At 45.9% G+C, this 24,117-nt stretch overlaps 5 protein-coding genes across 5 annotated transcripts in view; 3 read left to right on the top strand and 2 right to left on the bottom strand.

Annotated features, from left to right (window-relative positions):
• Positions 1 to 2,054, bottom strand: part of LOC128300236 (uncharacterized) — a 56,827-nt gene extending 54,773 nt beyond the window's left edge. Inside the window, exon 1 of the mRNA XM_053036228.1 lies at positions 1,890 to 2,054. The gene's annotated coding sequence lies outside the window, so the exon portion shown is untranslated. The remainder of the gene's footprint in view (positions 1 to 1,889) is intronic.
• A 509-nt stretch (positions 2,055 to 2,563) lies between these two features.
• Positions 2,564 to 4,656, top strand: LOC128305816 (CCR4-NOT transcription complex subunit 10). The gene is made up of 3 exons (XM_053043431.1): positions 2,564 to 2,650; positions 2,718 to 4,187; positions 4,262 to 4,656. The coding sequence occupies exons 1-3, from the start codon at positions 2,565 to 2,567 to the stop codon at positions 4,620 to 4,622; spliced, it is 1,917 nt and encodes a 638-aa protein (XP_052899391.1). The 5' UTR covers position 2,564; the 3' UTR covers positions 4,623 to 4,656.
• Positions 4,657 to 4,706: 50 nt separating this feature from the next.
• On the top strand, positions 4,707 to 6,320 carry LOC128305817 (glutaminyl-peptide cyclotransferase-like). Its single transcript, XM_053043432.1, has 2 exons — positions 4,707 to 5,076; positions 5,165 to 6,320. Exons 1-2 carry the CDS (start codon positions 4,993 to 4,995, stop codon positions 6,104 to 6,106), a joined length of 1,026 nt encoding a protein of 341 aa, XP_052899392.1. The 5' UTR covers positions 4,707 to 4,992; the 3' UTR covers positions 6,107 to 6,320.
• Positions 6,321 to 8,362: 2,042 nt separating this feature from the next.
• LOC128302185 (sphingosine-1-phosphate phosphatase 2-like) lies at positions 8,363 to 11,083 on the bottom strand. Its single transcript, XM_053038944.1, has 4 exons — positions 10,534 to 11,083; positions 10,179 to 10,429; positions 9,935 to 10,107; positions 8,363 to 9,866 (listed from the first exon to the last, which is right to left on the bottom strand). The coding sequence occupies exons 1-4, from the start codon at positions 10,907 to 10,909 to the stop codon at positions 9,449 to 9,451; spliced, it is 1,218 nt and encodes a 405-aa protein (XP_052894904.1). The 5' UTR covers positions 10,910 to 11,083; the 3' UTR covers positions 8,363 to 9,448.
• Positions 11,084 to 11,735: 652 nt separating this feature from the next.
• LOC128302032 (histone acetyltransferase KAT7) overlaps positions 11,736 to 24,117 on the top strand; it is a 52,572-nt gene continuing 40,190 nt past the window's right edge. The window contains exons 1-4 of the mRNA XM_053038745.1: positions 11,736 to 11,850; positions 11,921 to 12,104; positions 12,171 to 14,143; positions 14,209 to 14,403. Coding sequence (XP_052894705.1) covers positions 11,833 to 11,850; positions 11,921 to 12,104; positions 12,171 to 14,143; positions 14,209 to 14,403 — 2,370 coding nt within the window. The 5' untranslated portion in view covers positions 11,736 to 11,832. The remainder of the gene's footprint in view (positions 11,851 to 11,920; positions 12,105 to 12,170; positions 14,144 to 14,208; positions 14,404 to 24,117) is intronic.

The raw sequence follows: 24,117 nt of genomic DNA, 5'->3' as shown, positions 1-24,117 counted from the left end.
ACAACACAACACACCCGGATCCCGACCCCCTCCTCCTTGCGTAAGTAGTTAGGCTCCGCGAAAACAACAAGAGCCCAAATGCGATCATCTCGCTGATATTGCAAGCATTATAACAAACCGGAGTGGTCGTAATTTGGAAGGAAAAAGCCAACCACAAAAGAGTGGCCCCGGCCAGTAACACCGGCAGCATGGTTGCGTGGGTAGACAAAAAAAATATGAACACACACGCGGCCTAGCTCGTCGGAAATTTGGCCCTCGCCGGTGAAGATCTTGGTAGATACGGCGTGGCGTGCTTTATTGAACCAGTTCCGGCATATCTAGCGTGTCCGATGATTTTCTCATTGAGTTCCACTCATTCTTCCATCTTCCATTATGGTGGCGAGATTCACTTTGGCCTCCGACACAGGCTAGGTGGTGTCTAGTCGGGGCATCTAATGGCATTTTGTGCGGAGTTGAACTTAATTCAAGGTTACATTTAATTGCTCTGTAAGCCTTCCTGCTATTCTTGGGCTAGAATAGAAAAAAAGGAACAGGATTGTAAAGTATTGAATGTTTGATGTAATGTAAATTATTCGGACTTTCAAGTTGCTTTTGAGACGTACTGTATGGAGCTGGGCAAAATACACATTCGTTAAGAAACGGAGCTCCTACCGCAATGAATACAGTGCGATTTCAAATGTTATACCTAACTATGATTTTAACATTAATTATAGCTCACTTAGATATCCAATTTGTTACAGCTTCAGAAGACTGAATAGCGAACAAATTCAACAACATTATTCCAAAAGTCTAATATAAAAGACACCCTTGTCAGAAGTGCTCAACATCATCAAAGTCCGAATTAATTGTGCAACCGCTAAACCAAAATGGACACTTTGATTGGCGTTATTTGGCATGCTGGCAAATTCGCCAAATTTAAATCTCCCTTCTGCTGACTTTTAGCATACCCAGAAGCTATGCTGCTGCTCTCATCAGAATGGAATCGAGAGAATTCTCTTTCGACCTAGCAACCGAACCCAGGCTCAACATAGCATAGCGTTACCATAACTACCAGCATGAGCTGCCTCATCGCTGCTTCATCTTTTTCAACATGCTCTTCCTGTACAATCCGTTTCTATCAAAGGACTCTTCCGAAAGATTCCCGTGATGAATGGAGCAAACTTCTCGTACTAGAATTAGTTTACTTTATCATCAAGTCAGCGCTGCAAAATATTTTTAAAGTAGGCAAAATGTGTCCGATTGACCAGTATGGGAGCAATGTGATGCCTGTCCACTGGCTCCCTCTCTTTCCATCTTATAGCTTTTTGTATGCTCACACCTATACCACCAAGCCGGCGATGGTGGCGATAATTGCGATGGTATACGTGAGCATAAACGAAAGCCTCGTACCAACGGTTTAACGAGAGTGTGAAGAGCGTGGAATGGCGTGCAGGGAGGGAAGCATAACCGAAAAACTGGCTGGATTCATGTCCCGTTTGTCCCTATCTCTCTCGCTCGCGTTTTATTCGTTCTACCGAAAATTTCATCCGTTTCTCTACCTACAAGAATGGCGCTCAACGAGAGTTTTAATGTTTCTTTGCGAGCTTTTTCCTTCTGGTTCTTGTTCGCACGCTACCGTCATACGGTAGAGCCAATTTCGAACAATTAAACCCATCACTGAACCCAGCCTCGTACCGGCCAAAAAGTGCTTTGATAATTGATCACTTCCGAGTTGTACGCACAACCGTACACGTACCGTACATGTGCACGCTGTTGCGATGCTGCACACATGCAAAGCAAGTCCTGACGCGAAGAAAACCCGGTTTTGAAGACCTTCTTCTTCCACCGTCCAGCATCCTGCCCCGTGCGTGGAAAACCGGCAACTGAGCATGAAATACGCTTTTACCTACCTTTCGATGCAGATATCTACGCCAAACACGTCTTCACTACAAATACGCACCGAAAACACTACGCACGACACACCAATTCACGGAAAATTGCACGAAATTCTACACAAAAACGCCGTATTCACGCTTCACAAAAGTTTAGCACGAAATTGAAACAAACCGACATGCCATAATGGGGATGATGCTTTATAGCGTTTTGACGTTTGCTTTGGAACGGTGTACAGTGTGCGAGCACGTGGAAAATTAAGGACAATTCATAAATTATTCCTTTTAATTTTTCGTGAAAATCCTGATTTTAAAACGCTTAATTTAGCGAGTTCATTAAAATTAACTGTTCAACATGAAAGTTTTGTCGTCCTTTCTAATAAAATTATGGTTTATTTGCGCTCTGTTGCAAAATTGGCCCTATATACAATTCCATCGATTTATTTCTGTGCCCAACAACAAATATGTTTTAAAGCCAAAAAACGCAACAACACACCTTACTCGCCGCTTTTTATGTAAATTAAAATATAGATTGTTTAATGGTAGTCATACAGGTACGAAATAAAATATTTACTGTCGTAGTAAGTAGACCTGAACTACAACCGCACATGTTCCGTTTAATTTCGTCTTCATCAAACTGCTGCACTGCTGTCGATCAGTCAGCCAATTTTGTTATTCAAAACAATCTTCACCATGGCGGATGCAAATTCAGCGAAAAAACCCACCCTCAGTGACCAGGAGCGCGATCTGGAACAACAGGCATTTATTGAGTTTCAAAAGTAAGTTAAAACATGGGGTTCTCCCTGCTGCATAGCAGAACAGCTAATCCTATCGTCTGCCTTTCAGAGCTGATTACCATGCATGTCACCAAACGCTGCAGAAACTGCTTAAAACGCAAGATTCCAACCCGAAGGTGCTGCACAACAAGGCAGTGGTGGAATTTTACAACAGTGATCTGCGTCGGTACGATCAGTTCCGCTCGGCCATGATGCAGCTGACCGGTTTGGTGGGTGAGATTCGCGCGGTAGACGTAAAAGACCGCGAGTCCTGTGCGGCGTACGTGAATCAAGCAATTGTGCTATACCATTTCAAACAACCGCAAGCAGCACTGAGGATAATGCTCGCTGTTATGGCTCACTTTGATCGGTTGGATGATTATTTGCTACGGCGAGCGGGTATCTTTACCGTGCACTTGCTGCTCGATACGAACCAACCCAAGAAGGCTAATCGATTGCTGGGAATGCTGCAGAACCGACTAGGCATACAAGTGTACGCAATTCTCAGCGATTCCGACGAAGATGAACCACTGATAGATAACGAAAGCCGGAAGGATATATCCGAGTTGCAGTTCGAGGAGTTCCGCAAAGAGTTTCGGTTGATATTAATTCGTTCCAATTTACTCAATGGCAAGAAGAACATGTCCATCCCGCTGGAAGACACTTCGGAATACTCCATCCTCAAAGGGCATCAGTATTTCTTGGGCAACGATTATCAAATGGCTGCCAAGGAACTTTCTAAACAGTTCACAAATGAACCGGTCAGTGTGAACAAGCACGGTGAAGATCAGAATACGATTCTGGCGAACAATATGGGCGTAATACACTTCTCGGTCAAACACTTTGCACTGGCAGCACGATTCTTTCAGCAAGCGCTGCTGTTCGACAAATCTGCAACGGAAGATACATCGACGGAAAAGGTTGAAGGTTCCCCACTGTACTGTGTCGGTGCAACGAAGCGACCCGAAATACTGTACAACCATGGGCTTGCCCTGCTACACCTTCAACGTCCCAAGGAAGCTTTCGAGTGTATGCTGATAGTGTTGAACTCGAATCACAACAATCCCCGCCTTTGGTTACGGTTGGCCGAGTGCTGCATAATGGTGCACCGGCAGGAAAAGCAGACACAAAACACGAACATTTGCCACGGGACTGTGGGTAGTGGTGTGCATCGGAAGTATATTCTTAGTCCTATGCCTAAAACTGCCGTAGTTGATGGCGACCAATCGTTAGCCATTCCGGCTACAACGCTCGAGTTTGGTTCGCTGTGCTTACGCAATGCGGTCACCCTGTTGGAGTTTCACGAGCCGGAACTGATCCGTCAATCCGAGAGCAGCGATAAAACGGTTGGCTGGGATAAGGTATACGAAGGCGTACCTTGCAATCCTTCGCTGCCGATGAAGCTGGTCTCGTTCAATAAGCTCAAGTGTGCTGTATTGGCCGCGTACAGCTATGTGCTGAATACTCTCGGCGAGTATAGCTTGGCGCTAAAGTATGCGAAACAAATGTTGACCATGAAAGATTTACCGCAGTCTTACTTGTAAGTGTAACGCATTCATAATCAACCTATCCCGATGGTGATGAATTGATTGTAAGCCCTTTCTCTTCCTTTAGATTACTCTCGCATATGTACGCAGCGGAAGCATTGATCATGATGAACCGACCACTGGAAGCTATAACATACCTGGAACCAAAATTTATAACCGAGCTTGCCGGTGATGATTTTGGGATGCGCGCATCACCACATTGGAACATCAATTCCGCCGATGTTGCTCGTTCGGTAATGCATTACAATCGGGCAGTGGTATCGTTTCTGATTGGTGATTACGAACAGGCCAAAATAGCGATGGGTAACTGCAGTCATCCGTTGGTAATGCCGTACCTCAAAATGCTGAACGTCTACCAGGAGCTGCTGCTAGGAAACTACGACAAAGTGCAATTGCTGATACGTTACGACACACCACATTTGATTTAGAGGTTTTGTAAATAGTTGTTGATATACAGAACAAAGAGTTAATTTAACGAACCGTGCTATTTTGGAACGTATTTGTACTTAAAGTTTGCAGAAACTGCAGTGCGAGCTAATAGTGTTTACATCGGTGTGCGCTCAACGTACATTTCAAATATTTCGTTTGACAGCTGTCTTGTGATCCAACTGACGTTGTTCTCTGTTGTTTCGCGGAACCAATTTCGTGGAAGAAAAGTCACAACACTTGCCCCAAAGGGTCACAATCGGTTCGTTTGTTTGCTGGAAGAACGAACCCCAAAAACCCGTGCCGAGTACGCTCATCTAATCACATTTTTGAAACCACATATCAATCAAGAAAGGGGGTGCAGCATAGAACATGCCACGAGTACATATCATTCTGCTGCTGTTTGCGATAGCATTCCTGAATTCCAACGCTCAGCATGGAAACTTAAAGAATGTGGTAAGTTTATCAGTCTGTGAAGACACAAGACCTTGAGAAACATTAATTCGTGCGTGTATGTTATTACCGATTACCTGGGAAATTGCAGCAAAGCCACACTCCATCGCCCCTTTCTACGAGCGGCCTTCAGCAATTGGCAGCTGAACAGCTGTTGGTGGTTTTACCACAGGCCTTGGAAAATCTGCTCGTTGAGCGAGTGGTCGGAACAGCGGGCCATGAAAATGTGAAAAATTACATCGTGGAACAGATGAAGCGGCTCGGCTACACGGTAGATCTGGACGAGTTTGAGCAAACCGTCCCGATTCTGGGCAAGGTACGGTTTGGCAACATAATCGCCTCGCTCAACCCGAACGCGGAACGCAATCTGGTGCTGGCTTGCCATTACGACAGTAAACACTTCCCCGGACAAAAGTTCATCGGTGCTACGGATTCGGCCGTGCCGTGTGCAATGCTAATTACAATGGCGGCCGCACTGGAACCGTATCTGCAGTCCGCGAAAGCCAGAACGGACCTTAACTTACAATTTATTTTCTTCGATGGTGAAGAAGCAATACAAAACTGGTCCGAGAAGGATTCGCTTTACGGCGCGCGGCACCTTGCCGAGCAAATGGAGCGGAACAACACGCTGAAAAAGATGGACATGCTCGTACTGCTCGATCTGCTGGGGACACCGGAGCCCAATTTTTATAGCTATTTCCCCGAAACGGAAAACTGGTACGTGCATCTACTTCATGTCGAGCGCCGGTTGGACGAGCTGGGTCATCTGGAAAACTACAGCACGAGCAGTGTTTCAACGACCCAAAAATCCATCGCTTACTTCAAACCGCATTCCATTTCGGCGCAGATCGAAGACGATCACATTCCATTCCTTAGGCGTGGAGTGCCCGTGCTGCACGTCATCCCGCACCCCTTCCCGGACGTGTGGCACAGGCTGGAAGATAATGGTGACATCGTGGACGTACCGACGGTGCGCAATTTGATCAGAATATTTTCCGTGTTCGTGATAGAGTATCTGCATGTGTCGTTATGACAGGCAAAGGATGAATTTTGATAACGATTTCCACACCCCGCAATTTGTACTTACTTACAATCAATGCTAGATGCATATTTTACCCCTGAGCTTGAGTTACGAGACCAAATCTCGTTACGCTTGCGCAACTTTAATCAACTAACAAACAGCAATTTAACTTTTTCGGTGAACTTTTCTCGCAGCGAAACATATCGTTAAAAGGGTAATTTTATTGTGCAATAAATAAATTTGTTGAGAACAAATTGTATAACGACGATGGCTTTTATGAATCCAATTATTGTTTGTTGCCTTTCTGAAATTGATATAAATCATTTGTCAGGTTATAGGTAAGAATCGTTTTAAAAAACCTATTCGCAGGAAAAAAAAGTGACTGGCAAAGTCACCGTTTAACGCCTGGCACACAGTTTGTTGCTCCCGATGCCCTTGTGGTCACGCACATGAGAACGATCGTAGTCGATCCATTGTTATCGCCTTCTGGCACGCTAATTCGCAACGCTAGAGTAAACTAGTACAGGTTTACATGGTTTCAAACATGACGCGTCGAATTGATTTTTATAACAAATTTAACCACATTTTGAGCCGGTTGCCACATCCAAAAATATGTGTTTTTAGCGAGAACACCGAAGCATTCTTCAAATTGAGGCAGCCATCTTCCGTGTTCACGGCTGAGCTTGCCGCAATTTTTTACGCACTATTGTTAATAGCAGCGAGTCCCCCGAATCAGTACTTCATATTTACATGTAGCCTTAGTGCTATTGAAGCACTGAAAACTCCGAGGGCTGTTAAGAGCCAAGACTATTTTGTAGTTAACATTGTAGAGTTGCTCGGCTCAATGTTTAACAAGGCGTTTAGAATATCGCTAATTTGGGTCCCTTCTCATGCGGGAATACCTGGTAACGAGAAAGCTGACTCACTGGCCAAAACAGGCGCCACAGAAGGCGTTTTTTACGACAGGCCTATCTCAACCCAAGAATTCCTCCGTTCACCACAGCAACTTTTCCTGTCAAGATGGCAGAGCATGTGGGAAGCGGACGAATTAGGGCGTTTCCTTTTCGCGATCTCTCCGCAAGTGTCCCTGCGGCCTTGGTTCGGTGGGCTCCCTGTAGATCGTGCTTTCATTAGAATGATGTCCCGACTCATGTCTAATCATTTCGCATTGGATGCACATCTACAGCGTATTAATCTGGCAACGTCAATGGTATGTGGCTGCGGTGTAGGATTTCACGATGTGGACCACCTTCTGTGGTCCTGCGTGGATTTTGAAACCGCCAGACCTTCCTTGTTGGATGCGGCCGGGATAATCGGAAGGCTCCCGGGTACTCCAATACGCGACATTTTGGGGTGTAGGGACCTCAAGTTTATGAAGCTCATTTACTGCTTTGCGCGAGATAATGGACTTATCCTTTGATTCCTATCCTTAATATCCATTGTTCCCATATCCCTTCGTAGTCCATCTTTTGTTTTTTGTTGTCTTTGTGGATAATTGTTTTTTGTGCCACTTTAAGCCGATGAGAAAACAGTCACCTCCCCAAGGACAACGCCAAAACCACTGAAAGGGAGGCAGACTTATAGGTGTATACTTGTAGTCCGTCTAGTCCATTTGCTGTCTTGTCCTCAGGGATCAAAGTCTCTATAAGCCATATAACAACAAAATTTGCTGTCTTGTTTTGTTCCAGTTCCGTTAAGGGTCGGCCAATGTCGGACATAGTAGGTTGTTCCAGTGAAGAGCGGCGCAATCGCCCATCAGCCACACCACAAACAATAGCTTCAACACAGAAACCACTATGCATCACAACAACTAGAACAATAGCCCCGGATCAATACCATCACACAAAACAATAGGACAACAGACCACATACAACAACGATAGACAAACGACAAACAACATCAAAATACGCCAACTACCAGTACAACGGAGCATGCCCGGGATAAGGTAAATCGCAAGGAGGAAATGCCTTGTGCCACTTGTTATTATCGCTCAACACAAGCGGTGTTGAAAATACGGCATTGCCGTCATAATATAAATTAAATAAATAAAAATATGGTTTAATTAATTATAAAGCTACACTATAGAACTATATAACACTTATATAATTCCCACACACACGCCTCTGAGACATGAACTATGTTCAAAACTGAGGGTAGCGAGATAAAACCAAATTTCATTAATCTCCATTAATCCAGAGAAGCCGCATTAACAGATTGCAGCAGCCCACAACATAATTAAAGACTACCAAAGAAGACTAGATTGTAATGAAATGTGATCATTTATTTTCATGAAAGACGATTCCTACACACAAATTGCGTGAATTTCGTGAGGATAAGAAAAGCTGCAAAAAATCATTGTATCCCTTCATTATTTGCTTTGTTTGGTTTTATCTACCATTTTGGATACAATAAAATCTCCCCCTTTCTGGGACACAGGGAGATGAACCGTTTGTCTAAACACTAACTTACAGTACGGTTGTACTGATTTTGCAACCTACACCGAGAGCCGAAAGGTTCGCGGATACATTCAAACCTTTCCACGGACTGATGTTTTCGCTCGTTGCTTTGTTTAGACTAGAATACTTTGCATCCGAACCCACCTTTAACGTTGGGGGCCAGTTATTCACTCGTGAGAGGAGAGCCTGAACTAACATCCGATCCAATTGCTTCTTCTACTGGCAGTATGAATTTCATTCCTTTTCTGTTCGTTGTGGCGATATTTAAGCTCTGTAGTGATGGATTTTCCTTTGTACGGAATAGGACTCTAACGCTGCATTATTCTTACTCTTACTATAAAAGCGTTGTTCATTCTATATACTCACGGCTACGGGAAGCACTTGAACGAACGCGCGAACTTTGTGAGAGTTCTGATTTTGTTCTAAAAACTACAACGTGTAACACCACTCTGCTGACTACCTACGCGTGTAACTGTTACATTTAAGCGTACCCTGCTTTTGGAAACTTTCTGCTATATAGTTGAAAAAGGGGAAACATAATTTCCTTTCCTAATAGTTTTCTATATATAAAATGTTCAATGCATTAAGATTATGCAAGAAAGATTCGGCTGGAATAAATTGAAGATCAAGTGGATAGTAGGTAGCACTTGCTGCTAGCCAACGCTATAGAAGCAAAAAGGCGATTAACAAGATAGTGGAGAAGGTGTGGCGTAAAAAACCCCGCAAACTGTACCGTCCTGTCGGTACCCTATCGTTTGTTTTGGAAGAAATGTGATTCTAAGTGTGATTTGCCTACATGCTACAAGTATGGTCACTGTGACTGGGCGTTCGTGGATGGAATGTGCTTCGATGCGATTTCGATCCGCTAGATGCATACATTTCGTGTTGTATCATTTGATTAGATTTCCGTGTAGAAATCCGGTCGGCCAATGTTGAGCAGTTTGAACACGCTCGGCAGCAGGTACTGTGTGTTGAACCCAATCACACCGTACGTGAACAGTTTGTACGACAACTCGACAATGATTTTGTTCTTGTTTTCGAGCGTATTTTCCGACCGGCGCAGTTCGTTTTTGTCCCGCCCTAGTATGAAGCAAACGAACGCGTACGAGATGGACTTTGCGAATGCGCGCGATGCTACGATGCAGCAAAGACCGAGAACGGTGCGCAGCAGTAGCAAACCGAACATGCTATAGGAAGGCCAAATGATTTCGTACGGTGGTGGTTGCGCGGGTTGCTGAAATTCGTCCAAATGGAAGTGGAGCCAGGCGCCAATTTCGATTCCAGCGCAAACACTAACCGTTAGGGCAGTATCGCCACTGTAAGAGATAGAACAATCAAAATATAAGAATGGACATACGATTCTGGGATGAAAAATTGACCGTACCGCGTTGGTGTCCATTTGCCAGAGTCGGGGTAGAACACGATCAGTAGAATTGATATGGTAAATACGAATATTGGCGACCAGCGCGAGGTGACGATAATAAGATCCAATCGATCTACGATAGGGATCAGTGGGATCATCAACAATACGACTAGTACTAGTCCCGCAATAATGTCCTAAAAAAGAAAAACAATAATCATAGTAAAGAAGGCTCCATTCTATTCATTAAACACTGGACAGGACTTACCAGCACACTGTGCATTCCTAGATAAACACGGCTGACGCATATGACGGCACACCACACGCACGCTATTGCCAATCCAACCGGCATAGAGTAAATGTACCGATCGTACGTATAAATCAGCACGGAAAAGGGTATCGCGACCGAGACCATCGCGTGTGTGGACGGCATTCCGTACTCGAGTCCCCATTTTTTCTGCAACCGAGCAGCCGGGTAGGATGGTCGGGGCCATCGAATAATATCCTTAAGGCTTTGTCCTGAAACATTTTGGGCACGTTAATAAGTCTTATCACCGGAACAATTACCAAGATGGCGAATGATCGTTACAGAACCGGTCGTTATCTTCGTGCAGATGCATTACCTACGTACATAATCGCTGACCATACCATAACGACCCTGCGGCCAACGGCACTGTCTATGTTCCAGAACCAGAACGGGATAAACGTGGCGTAGAATATCTCATCGCCCAGCTCGGTGCCGACGATGAACAGCACGTACCAGAAGTAATTCGTCACCCGATAAGCATTATCATTGTCATCGATCTTCTTCCTATCCGCATGATTCACGGTGCTGTACCCATTGCTCGGCACACCTGTACCATTGGCCGTGCCGTTCTGTGTGCCGGTTATCTTGCCGTTTTTGGATAAGGGATCACTTTTCTGGTACTCGATGCCGAAATATTCCTGTACCTTCACAACCAGCTCCGGGCTTTTGAGATACTCAAGGGTTGGATGCATTTTGTGCGGGGAATGATTACGCTGAGGATAGGTATTAGAACGCTAACTTTTGCGTGGAACGGAACTTGTTACACAACCGGGACCAAATCCTAAAAGGCCACCGCTTACGCTGAAAAGCTCCAGTTCGCTTAAATCGTAATCATGATGGGATGAAAAAGGACACTACCGTACTCCGACGACTACCGCAATAATGTTTACCGAGAACGGCAAAAACCAAGGCTGCACCATTTTATGCATTTTGACAGTTGGGATAGTACAAGAGCAAGAGCATTTATCGATAAAAATTAACGACTTATAAGCTTTCTTCTTAAACTAACCAACAAAAAATAAAGTTAATAAACGCATTACCCGATGTTTATAAAATTTTTAAATTACCAAAATCCTGTTATTTCAGTTTGAAATAAACATTCCAGAATCAATATGGCGTCATGATGGTATAGCCCGGTGACAGCACAGATCGATGTCAAACATTTGCAAAATAGAAAAAAATATGCACAACAAACAAACAAAAAGCGTTTAGAAACAGCGGCCCACAATAAACTTACCTTCAAAACCCTAAAATTGTAACGCGGGCATCGTAAAACTATTTGCCCTGAGTGCAACAATCGTTAAACTTCTCTGAAACTTTGTGCAACTCGTTCGGAAGTAAAGTAATACAGCAGTGTTGGAAAAGTTTTGATATTAAAGGCATAAAAGAAGAAGAAGAAGAAAATTGTTTGTCCGTTTCTGAATTTGGTTTATCACCGGATTTTCGGATCACTTGTCGAAGCTGCTCTCTACGTTGCGATGGACGATTTGCAATAGTTTAGGCAAAGATTTGGTGCAGTGCAGCGGTAGAGCGTTAGATACAAGCAAATCCTGCTGTACTGGTAGTGCATTCTGATCCATCGTTTGGAGCGAAGACTTGTCTTGAATTAAGCATCATGCCTCAGCGGAAAAAGGTAAATCACGTACCATAAGCCACGTTTGATTGTAATCACCTGTACTCTTATGCATCTTCATCCATTCCAGTCCACAAGCACGGAGTCCAGCAGTGGCAGTTCGACGGACTCCAGTTCCAGTGGGACGGATTCTTCGGGGGGATCCGATTCCGGAAGTTCAAGTAGTGAAAGTGATTCATCCAGCTCAAGAGAACCGTCACCTCGTCCAACCAGTGGCAACAATTCCGCTCTTGCCGGAGCAACGAGTGGAAATGGTAAAGGATATCAAGTTTACCGGAAAAATACACCCATAATACCTTTTACATTCATTTATATTTTAGCCACACAATCGAAAACGAATGATAAAATTATAAGACGACGAAGTTCCGAGGTCGGTGGAGCTACAATCAAACCCGGCAGCAAACCAGATACAGCTAAGGATAAACCACTCCCACTCAAACAACAAAAGCTTTCTAAAAGTTCTATTTCATCGAGTGACGACGATGACTCAGGCCCCGATACCAGCAAACCGACCACGACTGGCAAAAAGGGTCCAACTACTGAAATAGGAAAGAAAAAATCAACCGTCGCCACCGTTCAGGGCAAGGAAAGAGCGACGGGGTCGGTACCGATCGGTGGTGGTAAGGTTCCACCGTCCGTCATTAAACAGCAACATCAACAGCACCATCATAATGCAACACCCGCAACAAAGGGCGCCGTAAAGGCTAGTACGGTAGTAAAAAGTTTACACAAATCCAGCAACAACGGTGCCAATGCAGGAACGGGTGTGAAAAAGCCGACCCCAAATGCGGCTCAATCACTATCGACACCTGCCAGCAAGGGCAAAAAGAAGAGCATCTTTTCGCCCGTCAATTCATCGGAATCGGAGGTGGAAACGACACCGGAAAAACCGGACTTGCAAGACAGACGGACATCCAGTTCCAGCTCTACCAGTGGGAATGCCGCTTCGGCTGCTAACACGGGAGCGGGTTCCGATGTGTTTGACAAGAATCCTGCCGGAAGTGGTACCACTGGAGCTACCGCCTTGCAACGTGGACGTGGTCGTCCTCGAAAGGCATCGCAAGTTGGTACACAAAACATCACGGCACCAAAACCGGTCGGACAGGTAAAACCACAGGTGAGTGGTGTAACCAAAGTTGCCAGCCCAACCGCCGTTCCATCGTCCAAGACGATAAAATCTCCCATACGGGCACTCTCCTCAGCCACGTCTAGTTCGAGTGAATCATCCTCAAGTGGATCTTCGGACTCGGAGACGGAATCCTCCGATGATTCGTCACCCTCGATAAGTGCGGCAGCGGCACAGAATTACAAAAAATCCAACAACACGATCAAACGGGTGCTCGAAAGAACTCCACAGAAGAATGACACCAAGGATGGTACCGCTGCAGGCTCGGACTCGGAGACGGAAACGTTAAAACAAACGAGAAAATTAACTCGCTCGGCAAGCACACGAAAATCAAAACATTTGCTTGGCAAGAACGCCTCCGAAACGGATTCGGACGTAGATAGTGTGAAGAATGCCGCCTCGAAGAGTCCGGCCAAGAAAGCTCCCACCGTTCCGTCGAAAGGCAAGGCAAAAAATAATATTGCCAACGCTTTGTCCAGCAAACGGACGAACGATAAACCGAACGCGAAGGAGATGCTCATCGAGGAAGCGCCGATCGAGCGCCGTTGTCCGCTGGAAAAGTGTGACTCGCTCGGGCACATGGGCGGTCAGTCCGAGAAACATTTCATCCTGGAGGCTTGCCCTATGTACCACAATATGACGATCGACCAAACGAAGCAACTGCTGCACGAGCGCAAACTACGCGAGGAAGAACGGCGACGATCGATTCCGGTGTACGAGAATTCGAAAAAGATTCAAACACCGGAGCAGAAACTGTACGCTCAAAAGATCCGTGACTTGCGGGCGCGCTTTAAACCGTCCACTCCGCCCCCGATGGCGGAACGCCCAAAACCGTTGATCGATCGCGAGGGAAATGAAGTGAAGCCGGAACCCAACATCGAAGGGATTGTGCCGGACTATGATCTGCAGTTGTTCCGCGAAGCGCAGGCACTGGCCAGTGAAAGTATTGAAAAAGAGTTGGGCGACATGGTGACCGGGAAAGGTACGAAATACATTTCGATGGGACGGCACTGTATGCAGGTGTGGTACCAGTCGCCGTATCCGGATGATGCGACGCGATTACCAAAGCTCTATCTGTGTGAATTCTGCCTGCGGTATCAGAAGTCGGAAGTGGGAATGAAGCGTCATGCGGCCAAATGTGTCTGGCGGCATCCACCGGGTGATGAGGTACGGAATGAACCGTTCTATGTGGATTCAATGCTGACTGAACGTTTTTTGCTCAATGTTTTCAGATTTACCGCAAGGGTAAGCTTGGCGTGTGGCAGGTGGATGGCAAACGGCACAAACAGTATTGCCAGCATCTTTGTTTGCTGGCGAAATTCTTTCTCGACCATAAAACGCTGTACTACGATGTGGAACCGTTTCTGTTCTATGTGATGACGCTGGCCGATAGTGATGGCTGCCATACGGTGGGATATTTCAGCAAGGTAAGTGTCGTTAGCCTCTTGTCTGTCTTTTGTTAACGATTCCTCCACAAACAAAATCTCTTAAAGGTTGACTAGGTTGATTTGTTTTTGAATGACTATGTTTAAACTTAACTTTGAAATATTCAAAAATACTTAGTTCTCTGATGTTATAGACTATTTTATTTAAAAACACTCCTCTAATTGCTCCTTAAATTACTTACCAGCAAACTGTGGGTTAAATCTCTGTATGAATTTTGCTGTCCGTTTGTGCGACATAAATCTTTCAGGCGACAGCAGTGCCCTCTATTGTACACTAGTGAATGCTCTTTCAGAATGATATTCGTTGGATGGTTGAAGACAATTTGTTCATATTTGTTTATTTGAATGATATTTTATAATTTAATTAATGTTTTATTATCTCGAATAGCAAAAAAGGCACAAAAGTCCATTTACAACGAGTTTATTAATTGTTATTTATAACAAGTCTCGAGTTTTATGAGTACATAAAACAGTTAAGGTGAAAGTGAAATGGAACTGACAACTACAAATTTTGTTTTGTTGCCATTTTAACGCAGTTTTGAACAAAAATTTGTTGCTAGCGCAATTTTGCATGTTTTGTTTAGTAATTTTGGGATTGACGAGGGTATTTTTCAATGTTTTTTCTACTTTTTTGCAATCATAATACAGACGAACCTGTTTGATTAAACGTTTATCAAATGATTTAATTAATGCTTACATGTTTTTAGATGTTTATTCGTTTATTTATTCAATTAGATTTTTTATTTGGCTACATGAGTCATCAGTCACTTGTAATCAGTTGAAGCTTCTTTGTCTCTACTGATTGATTAACTTTACTGAATTTTTATAATGTACTGTATTTAGTGTTTTTGAATTATTTGTTTCCGATCGAACAGATCGTGTAATTAATTAATTAATTCGCATTGATTGCAACTAGATAGTAAATAGAAATTGGGTTCAACTAAAAAAACACATATCTAGCAAAGCTAAAGATTGTTTGTATTTCTTTGTTTTATATTAGTTGCTTTCATCACCATATAATATTGGTCGCATCCTTTGTCACGATCCTGCAAAAGCTTAAACCAAACTTGTAACAACACATTAGTAATTGGAACTTTAAAGTTAGTGTGTTATTGAAAAATAGCAAAATTTTGCATTCAAGCGTCGAAAATGGAAAGTTCAACACTCGGAACGACGCTTGCCCGAGAAGGTCAAAGAGCTTGCGGTACGTGCTACGATACGGTATAAGCCAGCCATAACGAGAGAGTGGAAAATAGATAGAGCGTAAAGAGTAAAATGAGACTTGACTTCAATTACAATAATCATGATCATCGGGCATCGTCGCGCTCGGTGCCGTTGCTGCAATCATTATCTAGCATCCAGCATCGACTGGAAAAGGATTTCGCGAGTGCATCAGCGTGGGGTGGGTTTTGTTATCGGTACACTCGGATGGCTCCTGGTAAACGCCCGTGTCTGCCGGGGCCAATGACCGCTGCCTAGACGAAAACTGGGAGAGTTTGAAAACCACCGAATGCAGGACGTCCTGTCTATCTTTCCCGTGCCGTTGGTTGCTGCTGCTTCTGTGTTATGGTTTCGATTGTGCTGGTGGTCTTTTACGCTGAAGTGTGTGTGTGTGTGGGGTATAAATATATATATATATATATATATATTGTTGAGCGTAAAATATAGTGGAAGTAAGGGTTTTTGCTTCCTAGTTTCACCATACCGCAGTATCTGCATCCGCCACTTCTACGACAAACCGATGGCGTTTGGCCGTTTTGGTTTTTGATTATCATCGCAACGGTCATTCCACCGATAGCATCGAACCACCGGTCAGTACCACCAACCCCACCGATTGTCCATCCCGTTGAACTGTGTTTAAATTTTTCGACCCAACGTCCATGTGCGGATGGATGGTGTTACTGCTGCACCGGTAGATGTGGGCAGATTCTGTCTGTACAGTTGTGTAGGTCGATAAAGCAAACTGTACGGATTTGTAATTACTTTACACTATTCGTTCTCTACGAAATGGACGTAGCTGGACGCGAACTCTTCGGACGCGGAAGTTTTCAAGATGATCTTTTATTAGACAGCGCGAAGCGTTTATTCTTGAGTGGGAAAACGTTCACCTTTGGTAGTGCAGCTATGATATATTTGACTATCCTTGTTAGCTGTATGTATTTTATTACAATATTTGTTGGAATATATATAAGAAATATTCACACAATCTTAATAAAGTTTGTCAACAGTTGACCAATTCGAGAAGGCTTCGGAGGGCGTTTTTTGTGACAAGAACTGACAGACAGACAGACAGACGGGAACGGGTGCTGCAAAAGAGCACATTCATGTAGCGTTTGAAACGTAGACTGATTGTTGCCGTGCCGTTCCTTTTCGCACACCCGCCCGAACGTGATAGATGTGCCCATAATCCGGTATGGACGGTACATCGTATTTTTTTTGGGTTCATTTTGGTTGCATTGTCCTGAAGAGATGCCCTTATGCTTTCCGAGCATCATTTTTGGTCAATCCAATCCAATCGAATGTCCTCCTCCTTCGTCGGTCCTCATGTGCAGGAGACGGTTATTGTTGCAATGCAATGGGAGCGGTTTGAGTTCCAACCGCGTAGTAGTAGAAAATTTGTTGTATTTCCCTTGTCCGTTCCGTTCAAATTTATAGACATCAATATGTCGTCGATGACCGCTGGATGGAATGGATGGTTTGTCCAGCCACCAGCCAAGTGGACCCTTTGTGAGAGCGTTTCGAGAGTTCCGCCAGGAGTGCATTTGAGTGTAATGGGTTATAATTTGATTCTTTCGTGCCGTTCTTTTACGGTTCGATTTACCATTTATATATTTTTAAGGAGAAAACTTATTATAAGCGATGATTAAATTAGTTTAATGCACATCAGTTTAAATCTCTCCTCAAATAAGGCTCTATTTGTTGAGGTTAGGAAAATATAGATGCGTACAAAATATATTTCTGCCACTGCGCTTGATATGCATCATCGCGTATGATCGATTTCTGATCGAACACACCTTTATTTGCACTAAAATTTCCGCAAAAAACGAGCTGTTTCGCGTACATTCAACCAGGCGCCTCCATCACACCGTCGCTGTGAGGCGCGTTGTGTGTTTTGGTAATTTTTATCTTGCGCAAAGGCAACCTTGGTAAGGTGTGGCGGGGGGGACCAAACCCCGTTACGCTTCCCAAAGCATTCCTCCAGCAGGGTGTGTGGTGTATGTGCAATAGGGAGTCGATGTCGATGGCAAAAAAAACACCCCCTCGGCACCGGAAGTTGGAAGGCATCACGTACTTCCGATCGTTAGTCTTTGCCGCCGATGTGTGCGGTGGGGTGAGTTCGGGATGCAAAACGGTGTGTACCGGTGTGTTAGTACATAGTGACGCCTTTGTGCAGCATCGCGCGTGGCAGGCGTTTGTTCGTTGTGTTTGTGTGTGCCGAGGCTCCCGGGTGAAGGCTCGTCGTTCGGCTCCAGGCCTGGGATGGCACTCGCAAGCCGGGGCCATCGTACGACGATGACGACGACGATTGCAATGAATTGGTCAATGAACTTTGCGTCGCTTGATTCGTAAGATCGACGGTGGTGGAAGCTGGTGGAAGGCAGTGGTCTGCGCGGGTCGGTCGTTACAGCGTCCCGTGGCGTGGCTGCCAGAAGCATTCTGGGGCAGGGGCACTACTATACCCGAAAAACTCAAGGATGCTGCCGCTGTGTGGACGAAGGACCAGCAGAGTGTGTGTGTGTGTGTGTGTTTCTTTTTTCTCTCCCCCCCACCCCCCCTCTGCCCAACCGTCTATCGTCTTAGCAGCATCGTCAACGTTGACCGCACCAGACGTCTGGGGTTAACTTTTGCCAATGGTGCTCACCCTTGTTGCTTGCGGATGCCCGCGATCATGCGGATTCTGTCTGGCAGTGTCTAGACGGCTGGCAGCAGGCCCACACCAAACTACCACCGGCCATTGCCATTCGGAACGATTCGTCAGCACCCAACCGGGGCACACACACAGGTGGTGGCAAAGGTGTGAGCCGTTGCCCTGCCGTCGCAACAAAGAAAAAACCGCAACTATTTGGAACCGCTGGATGGATGATGGGGTAAAGGGGACGTGGGTCTCGGTGCCATAAGTCGGCAAACCATTGGACATAGGTGTGAGAGCATTTTTTTTTTTTTTGGGAAAAAAGTTTTACAACTAACCAAACCTCATCGGCACTCTTTACAGGCAGGCAGGCCGTTGCCGTTTAAAAGTCAGCATTCAGATTGGAACTCCAACACTCCAAGCACTTGCGTACAAGGACGCCCTTTGTCGAGGAGTTTGTCCGGATGATGTTCATAAGCGATGGTTACTATGATGGTTTTGCATTGATTTTTCGTTCTTCAATTTCACAGCAAATTCAAACGCGCTCCGTACAATACCCGTCTTGCTCGTTTCGTTTTTTTCACCACTTTTCACCACTTTTCACCACTTTTCACCACTGGCTAGCATCGTGAATCCGCGGTAACCAGCGAGAGAAAAAAAAAACACACACACACAGAGACTCACCCGACACTGTTGCAAACGATGCAATCAAAATTTCAATGACCCCAAACGGGTGCGACCCATCGGATGAAGTTTGTAAAACTGGGTGTCGGGATATGGCGCGTGTCCCGCGTCGTCTGGCAAGGACGCACACACAGTGGGACAGAAAAAGAGAGCTGATGGTTGTTTAGCGAAGCTGCGAAACGAAGAAAAAAAAACGAACTGTCAGGATGCCAGGATAACGAAGAGGTTTGCGAAATTTGTGCAAATACTTTTAGGGTGCCTTTGGTGTGGCGGGTTTCCCATCGGTGGTTTGTTCCGCCTAGTGCCGTTTGATGGTAGACAGGCTACAGGGGGTGCCAGGAGTCAGAATGGGTGTGTGGAAGGAAGCGCGGACTGGGACGGATCGGGTGTGTGTGTGTCTGTGAGTGTGTGTCGCAAGGGCATTGCACACATAGCATGCGTAACCGATTCTTCCCGCCAGATTTAGCCGGATCTTCTGCCAGTGTCCTCCCTATTGTTGGTCGCATGCACACGCATGTATGCATTAGTGCGTGTGCGCGTATGCGTTGTCTGGGGCTTCCTTTTTGATGCCGCTGTTAATTCGTTGTCGCGCCGCCGCACCCTGTTCCATTGATTCCCACGATCACACGGGTGTCGCGGTTGGATTTTCGCTCTCTTCTCGACAGCAGATGAACAATAACGGCGAAAGGATAAATAAAGGATAAATCTCCCTATAGCAATCGGCAATCGGCTCGCAGCACACAGAATACATAAAGGATGGCGGGAGGAGAACCACAAGGGGAGTGGAGAAAAGAACGCAAAAAAAGCTCTTCCCCGCAACGACGGCCTACCGCGCGCACTGATGCCCACCTCCACCCCGGTTGGCCGGTCTGACTGGGTGAAGGTGAAGGACGAGTTCGTACGCGCCCAGACGCTTGTTCGCATCATGCCCAGACACGGTGCTGGGAGACAGAATTGGGATAACAAAAAACAACAAAATCCCCAATACCAGGCCGCAATACATACGCGATTCTACCGACGGGTGATGTCGAGGGGGGGTTTTTAGACATGCCCGAAGGTGCCCTGTGCGTCACTGATGTTTTTGGGTCTGACTGGAAAGAGTCCAAAGAGGGAACGACGCGAACGACGGAGCTGAACAATCCGGGGAAACTGATGACGGCATCGGAGCTCACAAGATGCTCTCGTCCGTCCAGCTGGATGTGTGTGTGTGTGGGAAAGCGTGTACATATAGGCGGCGCACTAACACGCGCCCTAACACGCGGTATATAAGAAGGATAACGCATGCAGACATAAGGCTATGTTCTGGCCCTTTGCCCACAGTGTATGTGTGCCCTGTGAGTATGTGTGTCTGGTGGTGCCAAACATGGTGGCAAGTACTTGCTCACTAATCTCTCTCTCTCTCTCTCTTTTTCCATCTATCTCTTGTAGTGATTTTCCCGTAGCATACGCGAACGCAGGACCTACTTTGATGGTGTGCGCCCGTTTAAGAAAAGGACGAAAAGTTATCAATGGGTATAGCAGGTGGTGGTGTACCATGTACACCATTTGGGAGCAAACCTGCCACCACCGAAAAGGGCCACCCTTTGGAGGGCGCAAATGTGCGCGATTGTGTTTGTGTGACCACACACACACAAGCACATCATGCCCCGGAGAGGAGAGTTCTCGCACACTGGTCACTGGCGGGTTTTTCCCGCGTTTGTGTTCCACTTCTTCATTCACAATCCCGTTCCGGCGTACGGATTCTGCCGCTGCGGTGCGTATGTGTGCGCGCATGTTGAGCAGGAGGGGGCAAGGGCGGGCATCAGGCGTTACTACACAACTACTACACATCCGGCTGGATGATGATGTGGCGTTGGGGATGAACACACAAGAAAAAAAAACAAACGCCACCGTACGCCAATGTTTTGTCTATGTGCGTCGAAGTTTGGTGCGGGAATCCGCTACACACAGAATCCGGAATGTGTGGAGTCCCCCGGAGTTGGCTGGCTGGCTGGCTGGCTGGGAAGACATTTACCCGACAAATCAACGACCATGGGGAAGGTCAACGAGACTAACAGACTCACCCTAACCCATGCCAACCGGCTGATGATGTTGGGCTGTACGGCATGTGTTTGGCTGGCTGAAATTCGGTCATTGCCCTTTCATTTGGTGCGCGCCTTCTGTCTGGCGTTGCGGAGTGGAGTGGTTGGTGGAGATGGCCGAAACGGGGCGAAGTACGAACGCGCCACCCGCAACAGACGCCATGGGATGGTGCGGTGCGTCTGGTGATGCTGGCACAGTAGGGACAAGGACAAGCAGTGTAGTGGCTGGGACTTGCGGGTTCCCTTTCTAGCTGTGCCTTGCTTGCTGTTTTTTGCTGCTACTACTGTTGTTGTTGTTGCCGTTGCTCCTTATTCCCCGGAAACCCCTGGAATAGCAGCGACACTCCTCGGACGACTCGGCGGATTAAACCGGGACCCGGAATCCTTCCCCGTACTGCAATGACTCTTTCTCCCTGTTGCAGTTTTTGGAGTGGAATTCTGCACCGAGAGAGTTTAGACTCCCGAGGAAACTCCCGACGAGAAGGCGCTGCCGGAACAAGTGTGACAAAAACGGAGCGGAACGTCTAAGGGGTTTGGGAGGGTTTTGGCGGCCAGACACGGTACGTCGGGGGACACGTGCGGCACTAGCATTCAGGCAGGGTGTGCGCTTTCGGAGTGTTTAATATGTATATATTTAATAAACGGTTGATAATATGGTGATGGCGTTCGGAGCGATGGGTCTATGGTTGGCCCCGGATGTCGACAGAATGAATGGCAGGTGCAGAGGCTGCCGTACAACCGAAAGCCTTTGTGTATGGCGCGGCAACGATGGTGGTGGCTGGTGCTTTTGTAGGCAGCCTGCGACAAAAGATGAATGTGTGTACTTGTACGACTCCTCTGTCCACTCACACACACCCACAGTGTCACTCCGTGCGCGTAGGTGGAGTGACGGGAACGCGACACCCTCCCCCTCCCCAAAACCAAATGCGGCTTTTGCGTAGCGAAGAATTGCCGGAACTCCGAAACGGAAACGCATCGCAATGATCTGTCGAGTGGCGAGTCGGTGTCGTCGGTGTGTTTTTCGGTGCACCGTAGTCTGTCCCGCGTTTTTTCCCGGGGAATTCGGTGGGGGCACGTTTGCAATTTCCACGGCCACGCGCGCCGTTCGGGTGTGTGTCTGGTCGGACGGATACGTAAAGTGATTGCTGCGAGCCACGCGCATTAGAGCGGGGTGGAGGTTGGGGTGCTGTTTTTTTTTTTGTTGGCCGGGTGGTGCGGAACCACCCGTCAGTCTTTGTTCCCGGGGACGCTGCCGGGGATGGCGAAGTCTGTCCCGGAGTCCCGGGCATCGGGGACTCGGGTTCGCACAAATAGGAAACGGGATAATAAAATTTGATGTCGCACCGATTCCTTCGACCGTTTTGTGTGTGTGTTTGGGTGAGGGGGTTTCGGTCCGACCGATTGTGTGTGTGTGTGTGTGAGTTTATGTTTCCGTGCCTCCGTTGCGCACGGTCGCGATACTTTAGTAATAAAATATTCTTTTTAATTCGTCCTGCCCGGCACCCGTTGCCTTGGTGCCATCCTCGGGTGAAACATCCCTTCGATTGTTTGCGTCTGCAGTGGCTGGCGTTGTTGCGTCTGGTGAATTGGTGAACATTTAATCGACATTTATAATGGAAATTGCGTTTGGTGTACGCATTGTTAAACCGTATCAGGTTTAGCAAAATCCTAATAAATTTGATTACCAAAAATTAATATTGATTTATATCGAATAGAAGGATTCGTTTTTACGGGAATATACGCAGTTAGAGAGTTGGGTGGCATGATGGTAGTGGCGCTGGTCTTCACATGAACGGACAGGACTAAAATCCCATCCGGACAAATCCCCCGAAGCAAGGACTGACTATCCAGGAATATCTTCTAAATAAAGTCTTAGTCATAGTGGCAAGGCTTAGATCTCTTGAGGTTGTTGTGTCTATAAAGAAGAAGAAGAAGAAGCAGAAGAGCATTCTAGGGAAAATATGTGGAATTTCCTCGTAACTGGAAATTTTATGAATATCAGGTGGAAAATTCACATCAATAATTCGTTTAATATCGATATGCTGAAGACCAAAACATAAACTCAAATATCTGCGAAACACAGAAATTCTTAATGTTTATATTTATCATATTTTTCGGATGAATCCAGATGAATTTTTTGGAGGTCTAAAAATCTGAACGAATGTTGGAACGGAATGAATGATTTTTGTGATCGCTACTGTGAAGATGTTACAAAATTCACAAACATCTGATTATTCTCTGATCCGAAAAGAATCATGTATGTTTGGAGAGTTGACTCATGATTCGAATGACTCTTCATTAAAATTTCTTAAGAATGATTCTGCTTAAAGTATGCATTAAGCACAACGCTAGTGTTAAAATGATCTTAAGTGCATAAACAGAGAATTCTTAAACCTCACAGATTCATGTAGCTTAAGAGAGATGAATCATGATTCGAATGACTATTTACTGAATATCTCCCCTTAAAGAGAACCGCTTGATCCGTTTGAGCATCGTTTGAGCAGAGAATAAAATAAAACAACAGCCCACTTTTTCAAGAGCCACGCTCCTAATTCCTTGCCGTCGTTGGGTGTCGAAAAAAGGGACAATAGCGCGGTGGATGTGGCGCTAGCGCAGCAGTTTTGAACGGTGTTTAGTGAAGTCTTGTTGCGATGGTTTCGGCATGCGGCTGCGAAATCCGTCAATGGTGGCCCCAGTGCACGAGCTGCCGGCCAGAAGCGTATCTTGAACAGCATTTGGCTTTGTTCTTCGTCACCGCTTCGCTACGGTAGCTGATTGAGCTGAAGCGTGTAGAGTGCATAGCACCTGAAATAATTTGACTAGTTGTCTAATGCTCACTGCGAATGCCTGTCTGGTGTGAACCGCACGCACACACAGATACACCTCCCGATTGGTACATCGATTGTTGTGTGCCACCGTGCACAGTGGTGAGCACTGTAAGTGTCACGGATTTTCAATTTAAGTTCTGATAAATGTAGCAATCGAAATACGACCCTTTATTCTACTGTTTTAAGTTCCTTTTTTTCCCAACGCGAATACTATTTCTGCTACCTATAGCTAGGTGATCAACTCGCTAACCAT

Source organism: Anopheles moucheti, chromosome 3 (assembly GCF_943734755.1).
Source record: "Anopheles moucheti chromosome 3, idAnoMoucSN_F20_07, whole genome shotgun sequence".
In the NCBI taxonomy this organism is placed as follows: Eukaryota; Metazoa; Arthropoda; class Insecta; order Diptera; family Culicidae; genus Anopheles; species Anopheles moucheti.
This window is presented reverse-complemented; position numbering and strand designations above follow the sequence as displayed.

Bases quoted from the DNA above. Each gene is read 5' to 3' on its own strand.
- LOC128305817 (XM_053043432.1), top strand. From the start codon at position 4,993: ATGCCACGAGTACATATCATTCTGCTGCTGTTTGCGATAGCATTCCTG. The intron at 5,077-5,164 runs GTAAGTTTATCA...GGGAAATTGCAG, and splicing joins ATGGAAACTTAAAGAATGTG to CAAAGCCACACTCCATCGCC.
- LOC128302185 (XM_053038944.1), bottom strand. From the start codon at position 10,909: ATGCATCCAACCCTTGAGTATCTCAAAAGCCCGGAGCTGGTTGTGAAG. The intron at 10,430-10,533 runs GTAATGCATCTG...AAAATGTTTCAG, and splicing joins GTCAGCGATTATGTACGTAG to GACAAAGCCTTAAGGATATT. The intron at 9,867-9,934 runs GTACGGTCAATT...TATCTCTTACAG, and splicing joins GGCAAATGGACACCAACGCG to TGGCGATACTGCCCTAACGG.
- LOC128305816 (XM_053043431.1), top strand. From the start codon at position 2,565: ATGGCGGATGCAAATTCAGCGAAAAAACCCACCCTCAGTGACCAGGAG. The intron at 2,651-2,717 runs GTAAGTTAAAAC...TCTGCCTTTCAG, and splicing joins GCATTTATTGAGTTTCAAAA to AGCTGATTACCATGCATGTC. The intron at 4,188-4,261 runs GTAAGTGTAACG...CTCTTCCTTTAG, and splicing joins GATTTACCGCAGTCTTACTT to ATTACTCTCGCATATGTACG.